This window comes from Haliotis cracherodii, unplaced genomic scaffold (assembly GCF_022045235.1).
Source record: "Haliotis cracherodii isolate W230 unplaced genomic scaffold, xgHalCrac1.p SCAF_15, whole genome shotgun sequence".
NCBI lineage: Eukaryota > Metazoa > Mollusca > Gastropoda > Lepetellida > Haliotidae > Haliotis > Haliotis cracherodii.
In genome coordinates, this window is record NW_027266270.1 from 2,879,525 (window position 1) to 2,899,720 (window position 20,196).

The 20,196-nt window shown below is 45.9% G+C and overlaps 1 protein-coding gene across 1 annotated transcript in view; it reads left to right on the forward strand.

Annotated features, from left to right (window-relative positions):
* The window catches only part of LOC139461718 (beta-hexosaminidase subunit beta-like), a 39,257-nt gene that overhangs the window by 6,795 nt on the left and 12,266 nt on the right, over positions 1–20,196 (forward strand). The window contains exons 2-10 of the mRNA XM_071243173.1: positions 5,935–6,228; positions 6,950–7,312; positions 7,979–8,091; positions 10,269–10,379; positions 11,096–11,197; positions 13,351–13,450; positions 14,315–14,507; positions 15,406–15,489; positions 18,190–18,268. Coding sequence (XP_071099274.1) covers positions 5,935–6,228; positions 6,950–7,312; positions 7,979–8,091; positions 10,269–10,379; positions 11,096–11,197; positions 13,351–13,450; positions 14,315–14,507; positions 15,406–15,489; positions 18,190–18,268 — 1,439 coding nt within the window. The remainder of the gene's footprint in view (positions 1–5,934; positions 6,229–6,949; positions 7,313–7,978; positions 8,092–10,268; positions 10,380–11,095; positions 11,198–13,350; positions 13,451–14,314; positions 14,508–15,405; positions 15,490–18,189; positions 18,269–20,196) is intronic.

Below are 20,196 nucleotides of genomic sequence, written 5' to 3' on the forward strand. Positions count from 1 at the left end.
TCTTGGGAACATCACGGTACATATATCACTTATGAACATCACGGTACTTACCTGCCTTGGGAACATCACGTCACGTATATCCTTTGGGAACATAACGGTTCACACATTGCTCGGGAACGTCTCAATACATAAATCACCGGGGAGTATCATGGCATGTATATCCCTCAGGAACGTCACGTTTATCTCTTGGAAACATCATGGTACAAACATCACTGGGAACATCACGTCAAGTATATCCCTTGGAAATATCATGGCACGTATATCCCTTGGGAACATCACGTCACGTATATCCCTTGGGAACATCACGTCACGTATATCACTTTGGAACATCATGGTACATACATCACTGGGGAACATCACGTTACGTATATCCCTTGGGAACATTACGTCACGTATATCACTTGGGAACATTACGTCACCTAAATCACAGATGTTGTCATCGAAATGATCACCATTTTAACACAACTTCCTTATTACGGTTTTCTCCAAGTCTTACGAACACATCAGACTAACATCTAGTCTCTGAAATGAAAATATTTTACAGAACAAACCACTTCTTAACTTAACTAAATAAAATGTAATAAAAGAAGCCTAGAGAATTTTCATTTTCAGAAACTGCAATAATCTAGACTTGTGGACAGGTCTGTTTGAGCAAACGCAGCAGAGAAACAGTGCCAAAAAATGCACCCAAACGAACTTTGAAATGAACATGAAAATATTGGTTTCACGTCACGATGAACGTTACACGTGATTCAACTGTGGTTTTGAGTTGGTTGTGTGATATAGTTGTCAGGCGGCAGCACGTGCTGGTGTTCCATCCCAATACAGGAATTTAGAAACGTTGTGTTAAAACTACTCAATTAATTAGAAATAAATGTTCACACATAAAAGTGGATTCAATCCACAATTGGTGGGTAAAACTGTTAAAATAGTATAGTTTCCTGAGATACACAGGACAGATTCATACGGTTACGTCACTTTCGTGAAAGAACCACCACGGCCACCCCTACAACTACGGCAATACCAGGATTGCGTAGGGAATCAGCCCAGACAGTGACGGCCGATGGCGCTGTTGCGTCTGTCAGATATTTACGATTTTACGACTTTTGCGTTTCTTTTTTGTATATGTGATTCTGTTATCTTTCATCTGTATGGTTTATGTGTTTGTTATTTACTTGGTGTTGGCAAATTGACTAATGAAACCACTATGGATCTCGGAAATTCGAAGGTATGAACTATCATTACTATCCAAAAACGTTCATTATTATCTTACAAGAATAATCACAATCCTGAAAGTCAGCAGCGAGTGTAACCGCCCTGTGCCCTGATGACAGATTCTACCCTTCTCCTCATTGCTCCAGTGAGTCTTCTGGCACGATCAAGAGATAAATGCTGCCACTCCCGTTGCAATGCAGCCTCTAACACTGTCACATTCTGTAGTGGTAGATCCATTGCCTGCAGCCGACGCCCACGAATGTCCCAAACATGCTCCAGTGGATTCAAACATGGTCTCATAGCAGGCCAAGGCAAAGTTCAGAAACGTGTTCTTGCAGAAATGCACTCAGAGCACGAGAACGATGGGGTCTAGCGTTGTCGTCCATAAACACAGGTCGAGTGGCAAGTGCATGATTGTCAAAATGTGGCACAACAACAGCATTGAGGATGTCTTGGATGTAGCAATCGCCGTTGAGATTGCCTCCTACTGTAACCATCTCCAGTTTTCACGCATGAGATATTGCTCCCTACACCACGACGGAGCATCCACCATACGGGATTGTCGGTATAATGTTTCCCAGGGATGTACGCAGTGTTTCTGTGTCCCCAAACCCGCATTATGTAACGTGCAGTTAAATCTGTTTTCGTCAGACCAGTGGATCCTTCGCCTCGGATCTGGTGTACAGATGTCTGTTGGGAAGCCATGGTTCTTTCGAAGCAAAGGGTTGTCGCCTCACAAGGTGAGGTGAAATGGGGTTTAACGTCGCGTCCAAGCACGTGCACGTGTGTGTCTGCTTGTACTAGACCGGACTGAAGCCGATTTATAGTGCTAGCCCACTGTGATACCATGCCGCAGTTTAACATGAATACCCTACTCAGATACATTATACTGACTCCGAGCCGACCAGTCCTTGTTTTAGCCCCTTAATGCCGAGCGCCAGACAGGGTAGCAACAAGTACCATCTTTTGGTATGACGCGGTCGGGTATCGAACCCCGGACCTTCCGCTCTCCGGGCGGACGCTCTACCACTAGACCACGGAGGCGGTCTGTAGCCTCACAAGACATGCTAGAGTCCTGTACTCCCGACAGTCATTCTATGAATGAGTATCATGCAACTTGATTTCTTATAAACGTGTTTTATAAACTGTTTGATTTGTCAGGGTGTGCTCAATTAATTTCTAGGTGTATATTTTTGCAGTTAGTACATTATAATAAAATATTATTTGATGGGTTTAGCAATCTCTACAAACTGATCAGTAAATTGCACTAATGTACGATAGACCACCTACTAATCTAATTAGCGTTAATTTACTAACTAGTTAGTAAAGTCTACTAACAGGTTAGTGTCAGAGTGGGCAGTGAAATTCACTAAGTTAGTAAACTTCACTGACTATTTGTGAGTGCATGTAGACACCAAAGACTGAAACCGCTGGAATATTTCACGACATGTTTAGCGATAGCTGACTAAGGAACACAACTCTGCAGAGTTGCAAAGGACCAAAAATAAGTTCATTATATCCGTCAGTTCGTTATGAGCATGTTCGTTATAAACGTTATTGTTCATTGTCCTCACAATACACCAGGACGATGACGTCACGCTGTTGTTGTTGTTGTTGTTGTTGTTGTTACATCTGAGCCACGAAGTCATTGGCAATTTGAAAACTTTGTATTTAGCCATGGCTCACTAAATACGTTTTTTCTTAATACAGGATATTTACCATCCCAAAACACCCTCGGGTGATTAATTCCACATATTTGTAAATGTCAACATATAGGATCTCATTCGACATGTTTACATGGTAGACCAACGCAGTTGCGTCGTATCAGACGCGAAGAGAGAATAGGCTAAACATCCTGGTCGATCACTCAGGGTGAGAATACCTCACGTCTAGCAGTCATGCATAAGTCAAGGTGGCCCAGTCGCTGTGCGTCACGTATTAACATGTTGCAACACTTCACTTTACCCGTGAAAATCCGGGTTAGAATTGGTCTTCAGCAACCCATGCTTGCCGTCATCTTCCCGAGGCAAGGGCGTTAACTGACTATAAAAGTCCAATAACAACCCTTGCCGAACTAGGCTGGATATTCCAGGCTCGATCGTAGGGCCACCAGTGGCTATTATGTCCCTTCTATGTACCTCGTATTGACCAATCAGATTCCATCTCTCATAGCACTTGCATTTGCTTCAATCGAAATGGCGGCGCCAAGTCAAGACGATCTGATCGATAATCAATATATATACTGAACCGTAAAAGAAACGTCACCATGGATAGATATATGATAAACCTTATTTGTCCAAACACTGTAAGCATACTTTGAGACATATTAAAAAGATGAAACTTGGCAAAACTGATCATCAAGGTTGAAATTAAAGTGTCAAATGTTCTGAAAGTGAAACACAACACTAGTCTCTGAGAAAATGGCATCACAAGTCAGTATCTCGTGTGTCCGCCATGTGCATTGGTGACTGCCGTACAACGTCGATACATGGAATGGATGAGGCGGTTGATGAAGGCAATAGGCACTTGAGCCCACATTCCGAGGAACGCCTGACGCAGTATAGCTGCAGTTGTCGGCCGCGGTAAGAGGTCATTCAGCCGTCTTTGAATCTCGTCCCACAGGTGCTCAATTGGATTTAAATCGGGACTGAGGGCAGGCCACTGCATGGTTCTGATGCCATTCTGCTGGAGGAAGTCTCGTGTTGCTCTCACAGTCCGGGCACGGGCGTTATCATGCTGAAACTCGTGGTCCCGGCGATGACGTGGTGTCAGAATGGGTCCTCGGTATGGCCTGTGACAGTGGAGGTGTCTGCTCGTTAATCGTCGACGCACGGTGTCCGCACTAATGTGTTGCTGTAGAGCAGTTTCAGAGAGAGAGAGAGAGAGAGAGAGAGAGAGAGAGAGAGGGAGTCGCTGGTGTGACCCCATGGTCTGTCGAGCAGTTTCCGAAGCAGTTACACAGCGATCTTAAAGATGCTGTCGCAAAATCTAACGTTCCTGACGTCGGGTGGTGACTCTTGGTCTTCCACTACGTGGTCGGTCATCTGTAGTGTTGGTGGTCTGGTACCGTTGCTGGAGCCTGTGTATGGTCCTTACTGGAACTTCAAATGCATTGGCTACTTGGCGGGCGGTTTGTCCAGCTCGCAATCGCCCAAGGACTTGGTGTCGCTGATTTCTTGTCAATCTTGGCATGTTGTAGCAATTCAATAAGGAATGAAGGTTATCCGATCTGGGTGGAATTTTATAGGGCAAGAAATGGGGGAACGCTTGTGCATTTCAATTTGCACGGAACTCACGTGCATCGGGTTACCATTGCCGTTGATGTGCCTTTGGGCGATCGGTTTTATTGTCATCTGCTTTGTTTTTTTTATCATCAAATTTCGGGGCGATCGGGTAGCCTAGTGGTTAAAGCTTTCGCTCGTCACGCCGAAGACCCGGGTTCGATTCCCGACATGGGTACAATGTGTGAAGCCCATTTCTGGTGTCCCCTGCCGTGATATTGCTGTAATATTGCTAAAAGCGGCGTAAAACCAAACTCGCTTACTCACTATCATCAAATTTCATTTTCCGGACAAGGTAATGTTAAATTTTACAAACTCTGACAAAAATTAACCAGATATTTAAATGACAACTTTTCATGCAATGTTACTTGGGTGACCTTTCTTTTGCGGTTCAGTATATATTGAAATAAAACGGGTCTTACCCGGCGAAGCGCTTCAAATCTTTTTAGTATCTTGATTAAAAACATAAACAATTTGCAAAATATCTGTCGACGCCCAGTTGGCGGTACACATGCTTTGCAATTCCTACAGTCGACCGAAATCTGTTGTTTTCTTAGCTGCAGGTTTTATTTATTATTCATGACACCCATTGTCCTTGTTTCAGAGGAACAAAATTGTAACTTGGCGATTTTAAAATGGAAATTGACCATATAGGTGTATAACATCAACGTTGTTTACGAACCGGAAGTCTAGTTCGCGATTTTGATTGGACTATGTGCATACACTCGTTAGTCCAGCCAAAATGTAACTTCATAACTGCTGTCTTCTTCGGCATGGGTGGAAATGGACTTTTAAAGTCAGTTAACTCCTTTGCCTCGGGAAGATGGCTAGCCGTAAAAGGCAACTATGCTTGTCGTGAGAGGCGACTAACGGGATCGGGTGGGCAGGCTCGCTAACGTGGTTGATGCATGTCATCGTATCCCAGTTACGCAGATCGATGCTCATGATGTCAATGCTTGTCTGGTCCAGACTCGATTATTTACAGTCCGCGGTCATATAGCTGTAATATTGCTGAGTGCGGTGTTAAACAACAAACAAACAAACAAATCACCTTATTCAAGATAAATTCGCCATCCATCCCTTTACCATCCTTTCTCTGTCAACCTCCTATCCTTACTCCTGACCTGGCCCACTTGCACAAAGCGATCTTAGCGCTACGGCTATTGTAAGCCTAAGTTAAAATATGGCTGTAACAATCATTTTGACGCTAAGATCGCTTTGTGCAAGTGGGCCCAGTGGTATTAGTCATTCACGTATTCTTACTCAGCTTAGCAGGTCGGGTTTCTTCTTGTCACCCTGGTTGTTTTCAAATCCAATTCCGTAATATTCCGATTATGATCCTTGGTGGACCTTCGTACACTGGGACTCCAATGAGTCCGCGTGACGCTTTGTAGAGACTCACTGTAGAGACCCGACTCTCTCAATATTCACTTTGCAGCTCAGAGGCGCCACAGAGAAAGGCTCTACAGAGGGTCCAGAAGGCCGAACAATCATATTTACCGAGCTTCTGGTAAAGGTCGTGGAGGAAAGGTCAGGGGTGACATGCTGCAGAACTTGCTGCCGTATGAGGCCGTGGAGAACGTTCCAGTGAAGGAGAGGATGGACGTGTCCTTGTGGCAAACCAGGGGGCAGGCGAAACCAAACCGACGTCGCCCAAAGAGAGGGATCAAAGGTCAATTTCATCTGCAAATGCAAACAGGTCCCACAGAAACGGATGGTCAGTTTTCAAACGGTAGGATACAGAGGACTATGTATGCAAGAGGTGGAGGTGACAGGGTGGCGGGGGTGGGGGTTGCAAAACTATGTAACTGGAGGTCAAAATAGCTAGCTACTGTTAGATGAGACCCGAATACAAAAGCCGGGGTCCGACCTTATGTTTCTGCTTATTATATTGGGGAAAAAATCCCAAAAGGTACAAAAAGGTTACTGAACATACTTGAATTTCTGTTTGTGTTTTGAGTTTTCAACATTTGTTTTTACTTCCCCATTCAGACAAAAAGATCGCATGCCTCGGAACGCTGGGATATGTTGTCATAATATAATAACGTTGTAATAACTTCCGCATCTATCTATGAAGAGTTGTGCCCCCTTACATGCCATGATCTGATGATAGTGAGTTCGAATCTCAGATATGCCCGAATTATAGTCCTTGGTCAGCGCCGTACTTGTGATTGTGGGTTTTGGCCAAATGTTAAACATGTAAAACCTGCGTCACTTTGAGCACCCATTCAAATTTTCGCTGATACGCTGTGGGTATAACTGAAATATCGTTCAAAGTGGCATTTCAAAAGAGTTATGTTAAAGTATAGTTTGACAACGCACACAGGCAATTTTCATCTGTAGTGTGTGGGCGGCAACCACCCCACTCGTGTAGAACTTTCATAGGGCAATCTCGTCAGTTCCGTATCTGAATGTTGAATTTAATTTGCTATTGTAATATATTTTTTTAACAGATTATCGAAGTAAAACACACGAGTCCTACCTAACAGAGGCAAGACTTGGAAGGCGCGGTCTACCCTGGCCTTTACCACGTCACTTCCGGTCGGACTCCAACATGGTTTATCAGCTGGATACTAACTTCCGGTTTGTTATTGGCCCGCTGTCTCGGTCGTGTGTCACGCTAACCAGGGCACTGAGACGCTACTACGTCATCATAACGGGTCGACTACCCACAAAACAATCAGTTGTCGTCAGAGATGAGGAAGAGTTCGAATCCCCGGTGGCACATGGCAACCCTGCTACTCTTCGCCACGTGGATGTATCAGTGCTGTACTCGTGTAGTGATGCGCATCCAGAACCCACATCGAATGAAACATGTACGTAAAGGCAATGACGTCACCACGGTGTAGTCAAACGACTTAATATCCGGGGTAGAATAGGTCTTCAGCAACCCATGCTTGCCGTAAGAGGCTACTATGACTGTCGCAAGAGGCGACTAACGGGATCGGGTGGTCAGACTCGCTGACTTGGTTGATGCAAGTCATCGATCCCAATTGCGTTGATCGATGTTCATGTTGTCAATCACTGCATTGTCTGGTCCAGACTCGATTATTTACAGACCGCCGTCATATAGCTGGAATATTGCGGCGTTAAACACTAAACAATCAAACGACTTAATGGGGTGGGCAATTGTCTGTGCCTGCGGAGTTCTCTACAGTTGAATACCGTATTATCCCTAATTATGAATTTCGGTCTGTCGGCTCAATTTCGTGCTCGTGGGTTTCGAGAAAGTATCAAAAGTCATGTTTAAAAGTATTTTTTATCTTTCTTTTTGCAAATAAAATAGCCTGCCCTAAGACTATGGGTGTGCATTCTTTGTGGACGCCCCAGTCACTGTACTGGTACAGTCACAGAGTCACAGAATTCTTAAATTGGATGCCAATATAAAAAAAATGTCATGTATTCAGATTGAAACGATTACATGTTTTACATTCCAAAGCTGTTAAACCTGTTATATGGAAATATATTTTGTCACATTTCAGACGCGTTACAGATTAACAACAACACAGCGTCCATCACGGCCGGTGAGGTCTGGGGAGCTTTGAGGGGCCTGGAGACCTTGTCTCAGCTGGTATATGTGTCAGAACACAGGCAGGTACATACAACAGCTCATACTGAGCAGGTACATATTACAGCTCATAGGGTGCAGGTACATACTACAGCTCATAGTATGCAGGTACATACTACAGCTCATAGTGTGCATGTACATACTACAGCTCATAGTGTGCATGTACATACTACAGCTCATAGTGTGCAGGTACATACTACAGCTCATAGTATGCAGGTACATACAACAGCTCATAGTGTGCAGGTACATACTACAGCTCATAGTGTGCAGGTACATACTACAGCTCATAGTGAGCAGATAGATACTACAGCTCATAGTGTGCAGGTACATACTACAGCTCATAGTGTGCAGGTACATACAACAGCTCATAGTGAGCAGATACATACTACAGCTCATACTGTGCAAGTACTTACTACAGCTCATAGTGAGCGGGTACATACTACAGCTCATACTGTGCAGGTATATCTTACAGCTCATTGTGTGTAGGTACATACAACGGATCATATTGAACAGGTACACACAACTGCTCATAGCGTGCAGGTACATACAACAGCTCATAGTGTGCAGGTACACACAACACCCCACCAGACTGAGTACACGTCAAGAAGACCACCCGCAAGTGGATCGCAATCTGCGTACGTTACATCTGCGGAACCGATTCCCGACGGTGACGTCATCGGCGTTGACGGGACTGGGGCGTCGCATCAGCAGAGTCGCATTGTCAGACGATTACCTGCTGCAAGATGTCGGGCCTTCAGACCTGACGGCGGGGCCCGGGAAGATCCGGGGTAGAATAGGTCTTCAGCAACCCATACCTGCCGTAAAAGGCGACTATGCTTGTGGTAAGAGGCGACTAACAGGACCGGGTAGTCAGGCTCGCTGACTTGGCTGATGCATGTCATTGATCACAATTGCGAGGATCGATGCTCATGATATTAAGCACTGGATTGTCTTGTCCAGACTCGACTATTCACAGACCGCCGTCATATAGCTCTAATATTCCGGAGTGCGGCATTAAACAACAACAAAAATAAAAACAAAACACAAACCTGACCGCGGAATGGCTCTTCCCCGTAAACATCGTTAAATAGATGTCGGTGGTCTCGAACTGTGAGACGATGGCTGCAACGTGATTGGTCAAGGATACTGTTACACGACGTGGGCAGGATCCACGTCTTTCGTCCTGATGGTCGGATGCGAGTTGCTCTATGAAGCACCCGAGAGGTTCCCCCGCTTAGAGGCGGTGGCGTCGTGATGTGGGGTGACGTTGGGTTGGCTTGTGGTTAAAGCGTTCAACCGTCACGCCGAAGACGCGGGTTCGATTTCCCACATGGGTACAATGTGTGAAGCCTATTTCTGGTGTCCCCCGCCGTGATATGGCGTTTGTGGTGGAGGAAGACACGTCTTATCGTCATCCGTAGAAATTGAAACCCTCAACTTTATAGGGATGTCATTCTACAGACAGCTGTTATTTCCCTGCTCAGCAGACAGCCACAAAGTAAACTGTTCCAACAGGACAATGTCCGGCCCCACACTGCTCACATTATCCTGAACTTTCTCAGCACCATTAACGTACCCGTGTTGACCCGACCGTCACGCTCACCGACTCCCCCAACTGCTGTGAGGAGGCCACACAAGGTACTGATGCCATTGTCGAGGTGCTGTGGAAGTGCTCAGCTTTGTTATCAGGTTTTCATCATCAGGTTTTTTTAAACGGTTTTTTTACAGCTATGACCCCAGATGTGTTTGATTGCTTTTTGTTTATTCATCCCAACTTCCCAAGATCATATAAAATGTGCAGTTTTCTCGTTTCCATTTTATAAGCAGTTCAAGTCGATGTATACTTACTTTTGATCAGTAGTTACTTATTTATAGTATGACAAGGGATAGAGGGGTGATAGGCATACACTCATAGCCGTACATTCGACCCGTGCAGATCCGGGGTAGAATAGGTCTTCAGCAACCCATGCTTGCCGTTTATAGGCGACTAACGGGATCGGGTGGTCAGGCTGGCTGACTTGGTTGATGCATGTCATCGTATTCCAGTTGCGTGGATCGATGCTCATGATGTCAATCACTGGGATGCCTGGTCCAGACTCGATTTTTTTACAGAGTTCCGTCATACAGCTGGATTACTGATGAGTGCGGCGTTAAACAACAAACAAACAAACCGTACACTCATAGCCCACAATTGTATGTTCCAGCCGTGCGTTCACATGGCCGACATCGTGGACTTCCCACGCTTCCACCACCGCGGCGTCATGATCAACACCGGTATCCACTTCCTCCACCCAACAACCATCAAGAAGAACCTGGTGAGATCAACACTGCCATAAGTATCATGAATTTGTATGTGCCATGTATGCAATTCTTCGACCAGCCGCTATGGTCACCCCCTGCCATACATGTCTCCCTAGGTCCCTGGTAGTATCGGTGTCAACATTGTCACTGTCTTCTCCAGGAAGCAATGAAACATCGCTATGGTCACCCAGTGCCCTACATGTCTCCCTCGTGTCCTGGTAGTACAGGTGTCTATATTGTCACTGTCTTCTTCAGGAAGCAATGAAACACCGCTATGGTCACCCAGTGCCCTACATGTCTCCCTCGTGTCCTGGTAGTACAGGTTTCTATATTGTCACTGTCTTCTCCAGGAAGCAATGGAACATCGCTATGATCACCCAGTGCCCTACATGTCTCCCTCGTGTCCTGGTAGTACAGGTGTCTATATAGTCACTGTCTTCTCCAGGAAGCAATGGAACATCGCTATGATCACCCCGTGCCATACATGTCTCCCTCGTGTCCTGGTAGTACAGGTGTCTATATTGTCACTGTCTTCTCCAGGAAGCAATGAAACACCGCTATGATCACCCAGTGCCATACATGTCTCCCTCGTGTCCTGGCAATACAGGTGTCTATATTGTCACTGTCTTCTCCAGGAAGCAATGGAACATCTCTATGATCCCCCTGTGCCCTACATGTCTCCCTCGTGTCTTGGTAGTACAGGTGTCTATATTGTCACTGTCTTCTCCAGGAAGCAATGGAACACAACAAACTGAACGTCCTGCATTGGCGCTTAGTGGATGACCAGTCCTTTCCCTGGGTTAGCAAGGCCTACCCTGACCTCAGCAACAGGGTGAGTATGTCCATGTGACCTCAGCAACAGGCTGAGTATGTCGATGTGACCTCAGCAACAGGGTGAGTATGTCCATGTGACCTCAGCAACAGGGTGAGTATGTCCATGTGACCTCAGCAACAGGGTGAGCATCTCAATCTGACCTCAGCAACAAAGTGAATATCTCCATGTGACCTCAGCAACAGGGTAATTATCTCCATCTGAACTCAGCAACAAAGTGAATATCTCCATCTGACCTCAGCAACAGGGTAATTATCGCCATTTGACCTCAGCAACAAAGTGAGTATCTCTATGTGACCTCAGCAACAAAGTGAGTATCTCCATGTGACCTCAGCAACAGGGTAATTATCGCCATGTGACCTCAGCAACAAAGTGAGTATCTCTATGTGACCTCAGCAACAGGGTAATTATCTCCATATGACCTCAGCAACAAAGTGAGTATGTCTATGTGACCTCAGCAACAGGGTAATTATCTCCATGTGACCTCAGCAACAAAGTGAATATCTCTATGTGACCTCAGCAACAGGGTTACTATCTCCGTGTGACCTCAGCAACAGGGTTATTATCTCCATGTGACCTCAGCAACAAAGTGAGTATCTCCATGTGACCTCAGAAACAAAGTGAGTATCTCCATCTGACCTCAACAACAGGGTAATTATCTCCATGTGACCTCAGCAACAAAGTGAGTATCTCTATGTGACCTCAGCAACAGGATAATTATCTCCATGTGACCTCAGCAACAAAGTGAGTATCTCTATGTGACCTCAGCAACAGGGTTACTATCTCCGTGTGACCTCAGCAACAGGGTTATTATCTCCATGTGACCTCAGCAACAAAGTGAGTATCTCCATGTGACCTCAGAAGCAAAGTGAGTATCTCCATCTGACCTCAACAACAGGGTAATTATCTCCATGTGACCTCAGCAACAAAGTGAGTATCTCCATGTGACCTCAGCAACAGGGTTATTATCTCCATTTGACCTCAGCAACAAAGTGAGTATCTCTATGTGACCTCAGCAACAAAGTGAGTATCTCCATGTGACCTCAACAACAGGGTAATTATCGCCATGTGACCTCAGCAACAAAGTGAGTATCTCTATGTGACCTCAGCAACAGGGTAATTATCTCCATATGACCTCAGCAACAAAGTGAGTATCTCCTTATGACCTCAACAACAGGGTAATTATCTCCATGTGACCTCAGCAACAAAGTGAATACCTCTATGTGACCTCAGCAACAGGGTAACTATCTCCGTGTGATCTCAGCAACAGGGTTATTATCTCTATGTGACCTCAGCAACAGGATGAGTATCCCCATCTGACCTCAACAACAGGGTAATTATCCCCATGTGACCTCAGCAACAAAGTGAGTATCTCCATGGGCAAGACCCCTACCCTGATATCAACAAGGTCAGCAAGTTACTTCCCTGAAATCAGGATAAGAACAAGCTATAAGATAAGAATAAGATAAGTTATGTATTATTTGTGCATTATAAAAAAGTCCCAGCGTGTGAGAGCATGAAGCTACCATGTGGAATACATCTGCGGTGGTAACTATATCGGTGTTTTATTTAAGAAATAAACGACGAGTGGGAGTTGTTTATCGTACAATAAAACACTGCAGGGAGAATGATCCATTCCTCTATATCAACAATATGTAACGGGCCCTTTAAGGATGTTGATAAAATGTACAAGCTTTAAAAATATTTAACCCTATTTATATAATGATGACTCCTTCAATAGATTCCGACTTCGGCAACCTCGGACAAGTACATTTTATGCACAGGTGGGTATTTCCCGCATATTTTCACAATCCCCACGTCGATAAATCTTCCAATACCGATTGTCATATCTCTCCCGGTTTTGGATGCGATCGTTCGGCCATCGAGTTTATCTGCGTTGCCCTGCTACATCTATGGTGAACAACTCACCAGACACTCCTCTCTCAAAAATAACGTCATCAAACACATGACGTCATCAGGTTACGAGCGCTTGTTAGAATCTGCAGAAATGACGTCACGATAGAACAATGTTTCATCGTGAAAATAAACCACGCTTCGTTCTTCATTGTTCTTTTCGATTTATCGCGTAGCTATCTTTTATATATTATAGTCAATATGACAGGTCTATAACGTACTGGCATTACGTTCCCCAGAGCTCCAAAAGGGAGACCTACAACGCTGCTGACATTGCGGGTATCGTGGAGTTCGCCCGACAGAGGGGTATCCGGGTAGTTCCTGAGCTCGACTCTCCAGGTAGGGAGCCAGTCCTTGTACAAGCTTTACTATCAAGCATGTGGAATTATCTGAGTGAGTTTGGTTAAACGCCGCTTGGAACAGTATTTCAGTTTTATCACGGCGAGATGTGGAGTGAAGCAGTCTTGGAGGACGTTTACAGATTAGGTGAAACCCACGACTACGGATAAAGTGTTGACAAACCAAGACACATAATCAGGACGAACTGGGATTCGAACCTACGATCACAGTTTCTGGCACGCCTAAGGGATTGAACTTTGCACAGCGAATGACGGGGCCTTAGACGCTTTGATCTACACGTGGATCCGGGGTCACAGTGACCACAGGACTAGTAGTAGCGGAGTGAACCTTGTCTACATACTATGTGTTGTACACTGCTGAGATAGAACTTATAAACCTCGTCCAAAACTTATCCCTGTCGCAATAAATCCTTCAGACATTCGGGCGGCGGCGTAGCCCAGTGGTAAAAGCGTTCGCTCGTCACGACGAAGATCCGGGTTCGACTGCTCACATGGATACAATGTGTGAAGTCCATTTGATATTGCTGGAATATTGCTAAAAGCGGCGTAAAACCATATTCACTCACGCCTTCAGACATTAAGCACCCTCATGTTCATCTCTGTATACATGTATAATATTTATTATAATTAAGTGTTTACATCAGACACTAGATGTTATTTGTTCTGGACAATGCAGTCTTTGCGATGTAAGATAATCTGTTGCGAATGAATAAATATTAAACGGTTTCGTTCAAAAATTCCAGGATGTTGTATGTGTTGTATAACTGGATTGAAACTTTGAACAATATTTAGACGAACGCCAAAACGTAAGCCATCCTTGTCTAACCGTTCTCTTCTCGTCAAGGTCACACCGCCTCTTGGAGAAACGGCGTCCCCAACGTCATAATCAACTGCGCCGACAACAACGTTCAACAAGTTCTCGACGTCACCAGTAACATCACCTACACCGTGTTAAGAGGGTTGTGGGGTGATCTGTTCACAACGTTCCCGGGACGATATGTACATCTCGGAGGGGACGAGGTGCCCACGTTGTGTTGGTGAGTGTTGTTACCCACGTGTCTGTTACATGGACGCTGTGTACATCTGGGAGGGTAGGGAGTGTTCTTACACACGTGTCTGTTACATGGACGCTGTGTGAGTCTGGGAGGGTACGGAGTGTTGTTACCCACGTGTCTGTTACATGGACGCTGTGTGAGTCTGGGAGGGGACGGAGTGTTGTTACCCACGTGTCTGAATCTGTGTACATCTGGGAGGGGACGGAGTGTTGTTACACACGTGTCTGTTACATGGACGCTGTGTAGATCTGGGAGGGGACGTAGTGTTATTACCCACGTGTCTGTTACATGGACGCTGTGTACGTGTGGGAGGGGACGGAGTGTTGTTACACACGTGTCTGTTACATGGACGCTGTGTACGTCTGGGAGGGGACGGAGTGTTGTTACACACGTGACTGTTACATGGACGCTGTGTACGTCTGGGAGGGGACGGAGTGTTGTTACACACGTGTCTGTTACGTGGACGCTGTGTGAGTCTGGGAGGGGACGGAGTGTTGTTACACACGTGTCTGTTACATGGACGCTGTGTACATCTGGGAGGGGACGGAGTGTTGTTACCCACGTGTCTGTTACATGGACGCTGTGTACGTCTGGGCGGGGACGGAGTGTTGTTACACACGTGTCTGTTACATGGACGCTGTGTACATCTGGGAGGGGACGGAGTGTTGTTACACACGTGTCTGCTAGTGATGTGAATCCTTACACATCTAGGTGGAGACGAGTTTGAAATGCCACATGTTATCGACCATTGGTCGCTGTCATTATATTTCTGAAACAAGACTCTCATTCACTCACTCACTCACTCACTCACTCACTCACACCTTCCTCAAAACGTACGTAGCACTTGTTATCAAACATGACGCTAACTATTTGTTCACAGGGCTAGATCCAAAGATGTCGCCAGATTCATGGAAAGAGAAAAAATGAAAGATTTCGGAGAATTGCAGAACTATTTCACCAGAAGGTAGGTGATCCACTCATGTGGTCCGTGTTTCTGAGATAAAATGAGTAGGAGGCTAGGAGACTAGGAGGATCTACAATGTCATTTAATAAGAAGGATGTTGGCAGCATGACATTGTTTTGTTGCCCCCAACCCGAACTATCTGTGGCCGTACAGCAAATATGTCTTGGCATGCGTTCTCACTAAAATATTTTAAATATTCATGTTACATGGATGGTATAAACGCTACTTGAGAATTGATATGTTTACATTCTCATGAATTAAAGTTGTAAACCTCTTAAATGTATCCTTTATCGATCAAAATCGTTACTGACATGTGTGGACCCAAGGCCCCAGGGCCAATAGGGGCACGGGTGACACAGTCACCTGATTCGTTGTGCAACTGACCCTCCATTAAGTCTCAGCTAATCAGTTTATATCCAGTGTACAAAACAAACTAATACACACAACGATATGCACATTGAAACAACATTGGCATCCTGTTTGCAAGTGTTCGAAGTTGATGTTGATTCGTCGGTTACCTCCCCCTGCATGTCTCCGCCAGAGGGCGCTGCCAGCAACCGCAAACAGGTGGTGTCTGGTGTTACTAGACTCAGCTGTTGTCGCTAGCAGTTCCAAAACTCCAGTATCATCTATGCTCATTATAAGAGCACCACTTAAAACCAGCGAATTCATCTTAAACCGCCTACGATCATTAGAAGAATGTTTTGGCAAAGAACGCCAGACTATGACTCATGGAGTATGATGCAACAGATGACGATGCAGTCGCGTGACGTTCACGTCGCTCGCCGTCTGGGTCGAGTGTGGGCCGACATTTCCTGATACGCATGGCGGAGTGTTTGTGGACGTGAGTCAAAGATAACATCTCCACAACGTTCCCTTTTTAATTCTTTTTACTACAGTGGTTTTGAAAGGTGAAAAACAACATTTCCCGCATGCATTGATGTGAGAAACGAATGTTTCGCCTAAACTGTTTGTTGTTAGATAAACGTCTGGAAAACAGTCATGGCGTGTTTTAAAGAAGATCTATTATTCTTCACGGTCCGTTGTCTCTCTCCTGTCTAGTCCTAGGTCTGGACGTTGTAACTAGAGCCCAGAGTGAAAGTTCATCCCCGTTATGAAATAAAAGTAATCTTTATGTGCTAGACTGACATTCGTTATAAATAATTAGTTAGACAAACGAAAGAGGCGGATGATCGACTTGAACAAAATTTGCCAGGGCTGTTAATCTAGCCGAGCCTTGTCCCCCATGCCCATGACGCCGTTACTATGACAACCTGTCTCTGGAACAAACATTTCTGGTTATTTCGACAAGGTGTCTTAGAAATCATAATCTCAACACACAATTGGAGCAAACTTTGTGTAACAGATACATTGACATGAGCAATAGGGTGTGGTTTGACGCCGCTCTGTAGCAATTTTCCAGCAATAGCACGGCAAGGGACACCATAAATGGGCTTCACACATGTACGCATGTTAGGAATCGAACCCGGATCTTTGACGTGACGAGCGAACGCTATAACCATTTGGTTACCCAATCGGCCCCATAAACATCAGGCCTTTACTCTTGAACGGGGACCCAGTCGTCTAAGGCGCCGCGATTCGCTGTGCAGAGTTGCGTCCCATGGACACGCCAGAAACCTATGATTGTGGGTTCGAATCCCGGTTTGCCTCGATTATGTTTCTAGGTTTGTCAGCACTATACCCGTGCTCGTGGGTTTCACCGAAGTGGTAAATTTCTGAGACCTGCATCACTTGGGACTTTTCTCCCACATTAAGCTGACACGCCGCGATATAACTGGAATATTGTTAAAAGCAGCGTTAAACCCAAATCACTCACTCACTATTCTGGTAGGATACCTCTCTGCGTGAAGATGTAGTGACAGATAGGAGGTCGCGTCAGGTGAACTTTCCAATCAGCCAATGAGCATCGGGGCTTCTTCTCATACTAGTGGTCGAGGCATTCATACATGCATATCTGAGTTCATAATCTCGAAAACGAACAGTTCCGAATGCAAAAAATAAAGGCGCGCTATTATGTTGTTTACATACTGTCGTTTCTGAGCACCATGGTATCTACAACCCAAGGGATGTACCATTGAGGTTACATCTGTGTTCTTTGGCGGTTCTCGTTTGCTGAAGTTCGTAAAGACGTGAAACCGAATCTTTCCGACAGCTGACATCTGACCAACGTCCCCCAACTTCGATTGAGCGGTCAAAGGGATTCACACTTCAGCGACCTTTTGTGGCGGTGCTCTCCGGTCCACACACAGAGGTGTCGGTGTAAAAGATCTCAGTTTAATAAAATTGGATTATCACTGATCCCGAGGAGCACATCCGAGGCCTAATCCCCGCTCCTTGCCCAAACCCACACACCAAAACACAGACACACACGTGCATGCACGTCGCTATATAAGTACACCAATCTTGGACGCGACGTTAAACCCCATTTCACCTCACCTCACCCATATTGGTACATTGTGTGAAGCCCATTTCTGGTGTCCCTCGCCATGATATTGCTGGCATATTGCTAAAAGCGGCGTTAAACCAAACTCACGTACTCACCAAACCTAACGTCTGTTCGAGCAAACCAACTCTCCACCAATCCTCGCCTGATGACGCTGTCAGTGGAACGTAGGTGTTGTACATATGTTGTGGTGGCCAAGTTTTCTTGTCCTGTTATCAAGTCATTGTCTGTTCCAGATTATCAAGCATTGTAAATCAGCTAGACAGGAACAGGAAGCTTGTGTTCTGGCAAGATGTACTGGACAGTGGAATCAGTGTACGTACGTTACATGTAGAAGTGAAACAGTGTTCGACAGTAGTGTGTATATGTTTCGTACTGATGTCAGCGAGTGTTGGACGGTAGACACAAGTGTACGTACGTGACGTGTCGATGTCAGCACGTACCAGACAATCGACCGACGTGTACGGACGTGACGTGTGGATGTCAGCATGTACTAGACAGTCGACCCAAGTGTACGTACGTTATGTATGGATATCAGTGAGTGCTGGACGGTAGACACAAGTGTACGTACGTGACGTGTGGATGTCAGCAGGTACTAGACAGTCGACCCAAGTGTATGTACGTTACGTATGGAAATCAGTGAGAGCTGGACGGTAGACACGAGTGTACGTGTGTTACGTGTGGATGTCAGCGAGTGCTGGACGAACGACACAAGTGTACGTGTGTTACGTGTGGATGTCAGCGAGTGCTGGACGGACGACACAAGTGTACGTGTGTTACGTGTGGATGTCAGCGAGTGCTGGACGGACGACACACGTGTACGTGCGTGACGTATGGATGTCAGGGAGAGCTAGACGGACGACACAAGTGTACGTGTGTTACGTGTGGATGTCAGCGAGTGCTGGACGGACGACATAAGTGTACGTGTGTTACGTGTGGATGTCAGCGAGTGCTGGACGGACGACACAAGTGTACGTGTGTTACGTGTGGATGTCAGCGAGTGCTGGACGGACGACACAAGTGTACGTGTGTTACGTGTGGATGTCAGCGAGTGCTGGACGGACGACATAAGTGTACGTGTGTTACGTGTGGATGTCAGCGAGTGCTGGACGGACGACACAAGTGTACGTGTGTTACGTGTGGATGTCAGCGAGTGCTGGACGGACGACATAAGTGTACGTGTGTTACGTGTGGATGTAAGCGAGTGCTGGACGGACGACACAAGTGTACGTGTGTTACGTGTGGATGTCAGCGAGTCCTGGACGGACGACACAAGTGTACGTGTGGATGTCAGCGAGTCCTGGACAGACGACACAAGTGTACGTGTGTTACGTGTGGATGAGAGCGAGTCCTGGACGGACGACATAAGTGTACGTGTGGATGAGAGCGAGTCCTGGACGGACGACACAAGTGTACGTGTGTTACGTGTGGATGTCAGCGAGTGCTGGACTGACGACACAAGTGTACGTGTGTTACGTGTGGATGTCAGCGAGTGCTGGACGGACGACACACGTGTACGTACGTGACGTATGGATGTCATGGAGAGCTAGACGGACGACACAAGTGTACGTGTGTTACGTGTGGATGTCAGCGAGTGCTGGACGGACGACACAAGTGTACGTGTGTTACGTGTGGATGTCAGCGAGTGCTGGACGGACGACACAAGTGTACGTGCGTTACGTGTGGATACATGGATGTCAGTGAATGAAGGCCAAGGGCGATCTTATTACTTCTGTATCATTACATCAATACCACATGGGGTGAGGTCTCTTTAAACGTTTTCCTCATGTTATATCTGTGGAGAATCGAACCTGTGGATGAACACACGCATAAAGCCGCTTGACTGTTCGGCGTCAAGTCGTACTGGGAAGCGTCACCAAAGGATAAAGGGGCTTCATTTAGTGTCCAGCAGTGTGACGTCATGATAAAACCTTAGGCAGATCAGTAGAAAACTCGACTAGCGAGAAGCTACGTCAGTTGAAGTCAGGTGTCCCCAGCTGTGGTTACCGTATCCCTCATACGTTCGTACGGTTTTTCACCACGGGTGTTCCCTACGGTTGTTCCCTACGGTTGTTCACGATGGGTGTTCACTACGGTTGTTCCCTACGGTTGTTCACGATGGGTCTTCACTATGGTTGTTCACTACGGTTGTTCACGATGGGTCTTCACTATGGTTGTTCACTACGGTTGTTCACGATGGGTCTTCACTATGATTGTTCCCTACGGTTGTTCACGATGGGTCT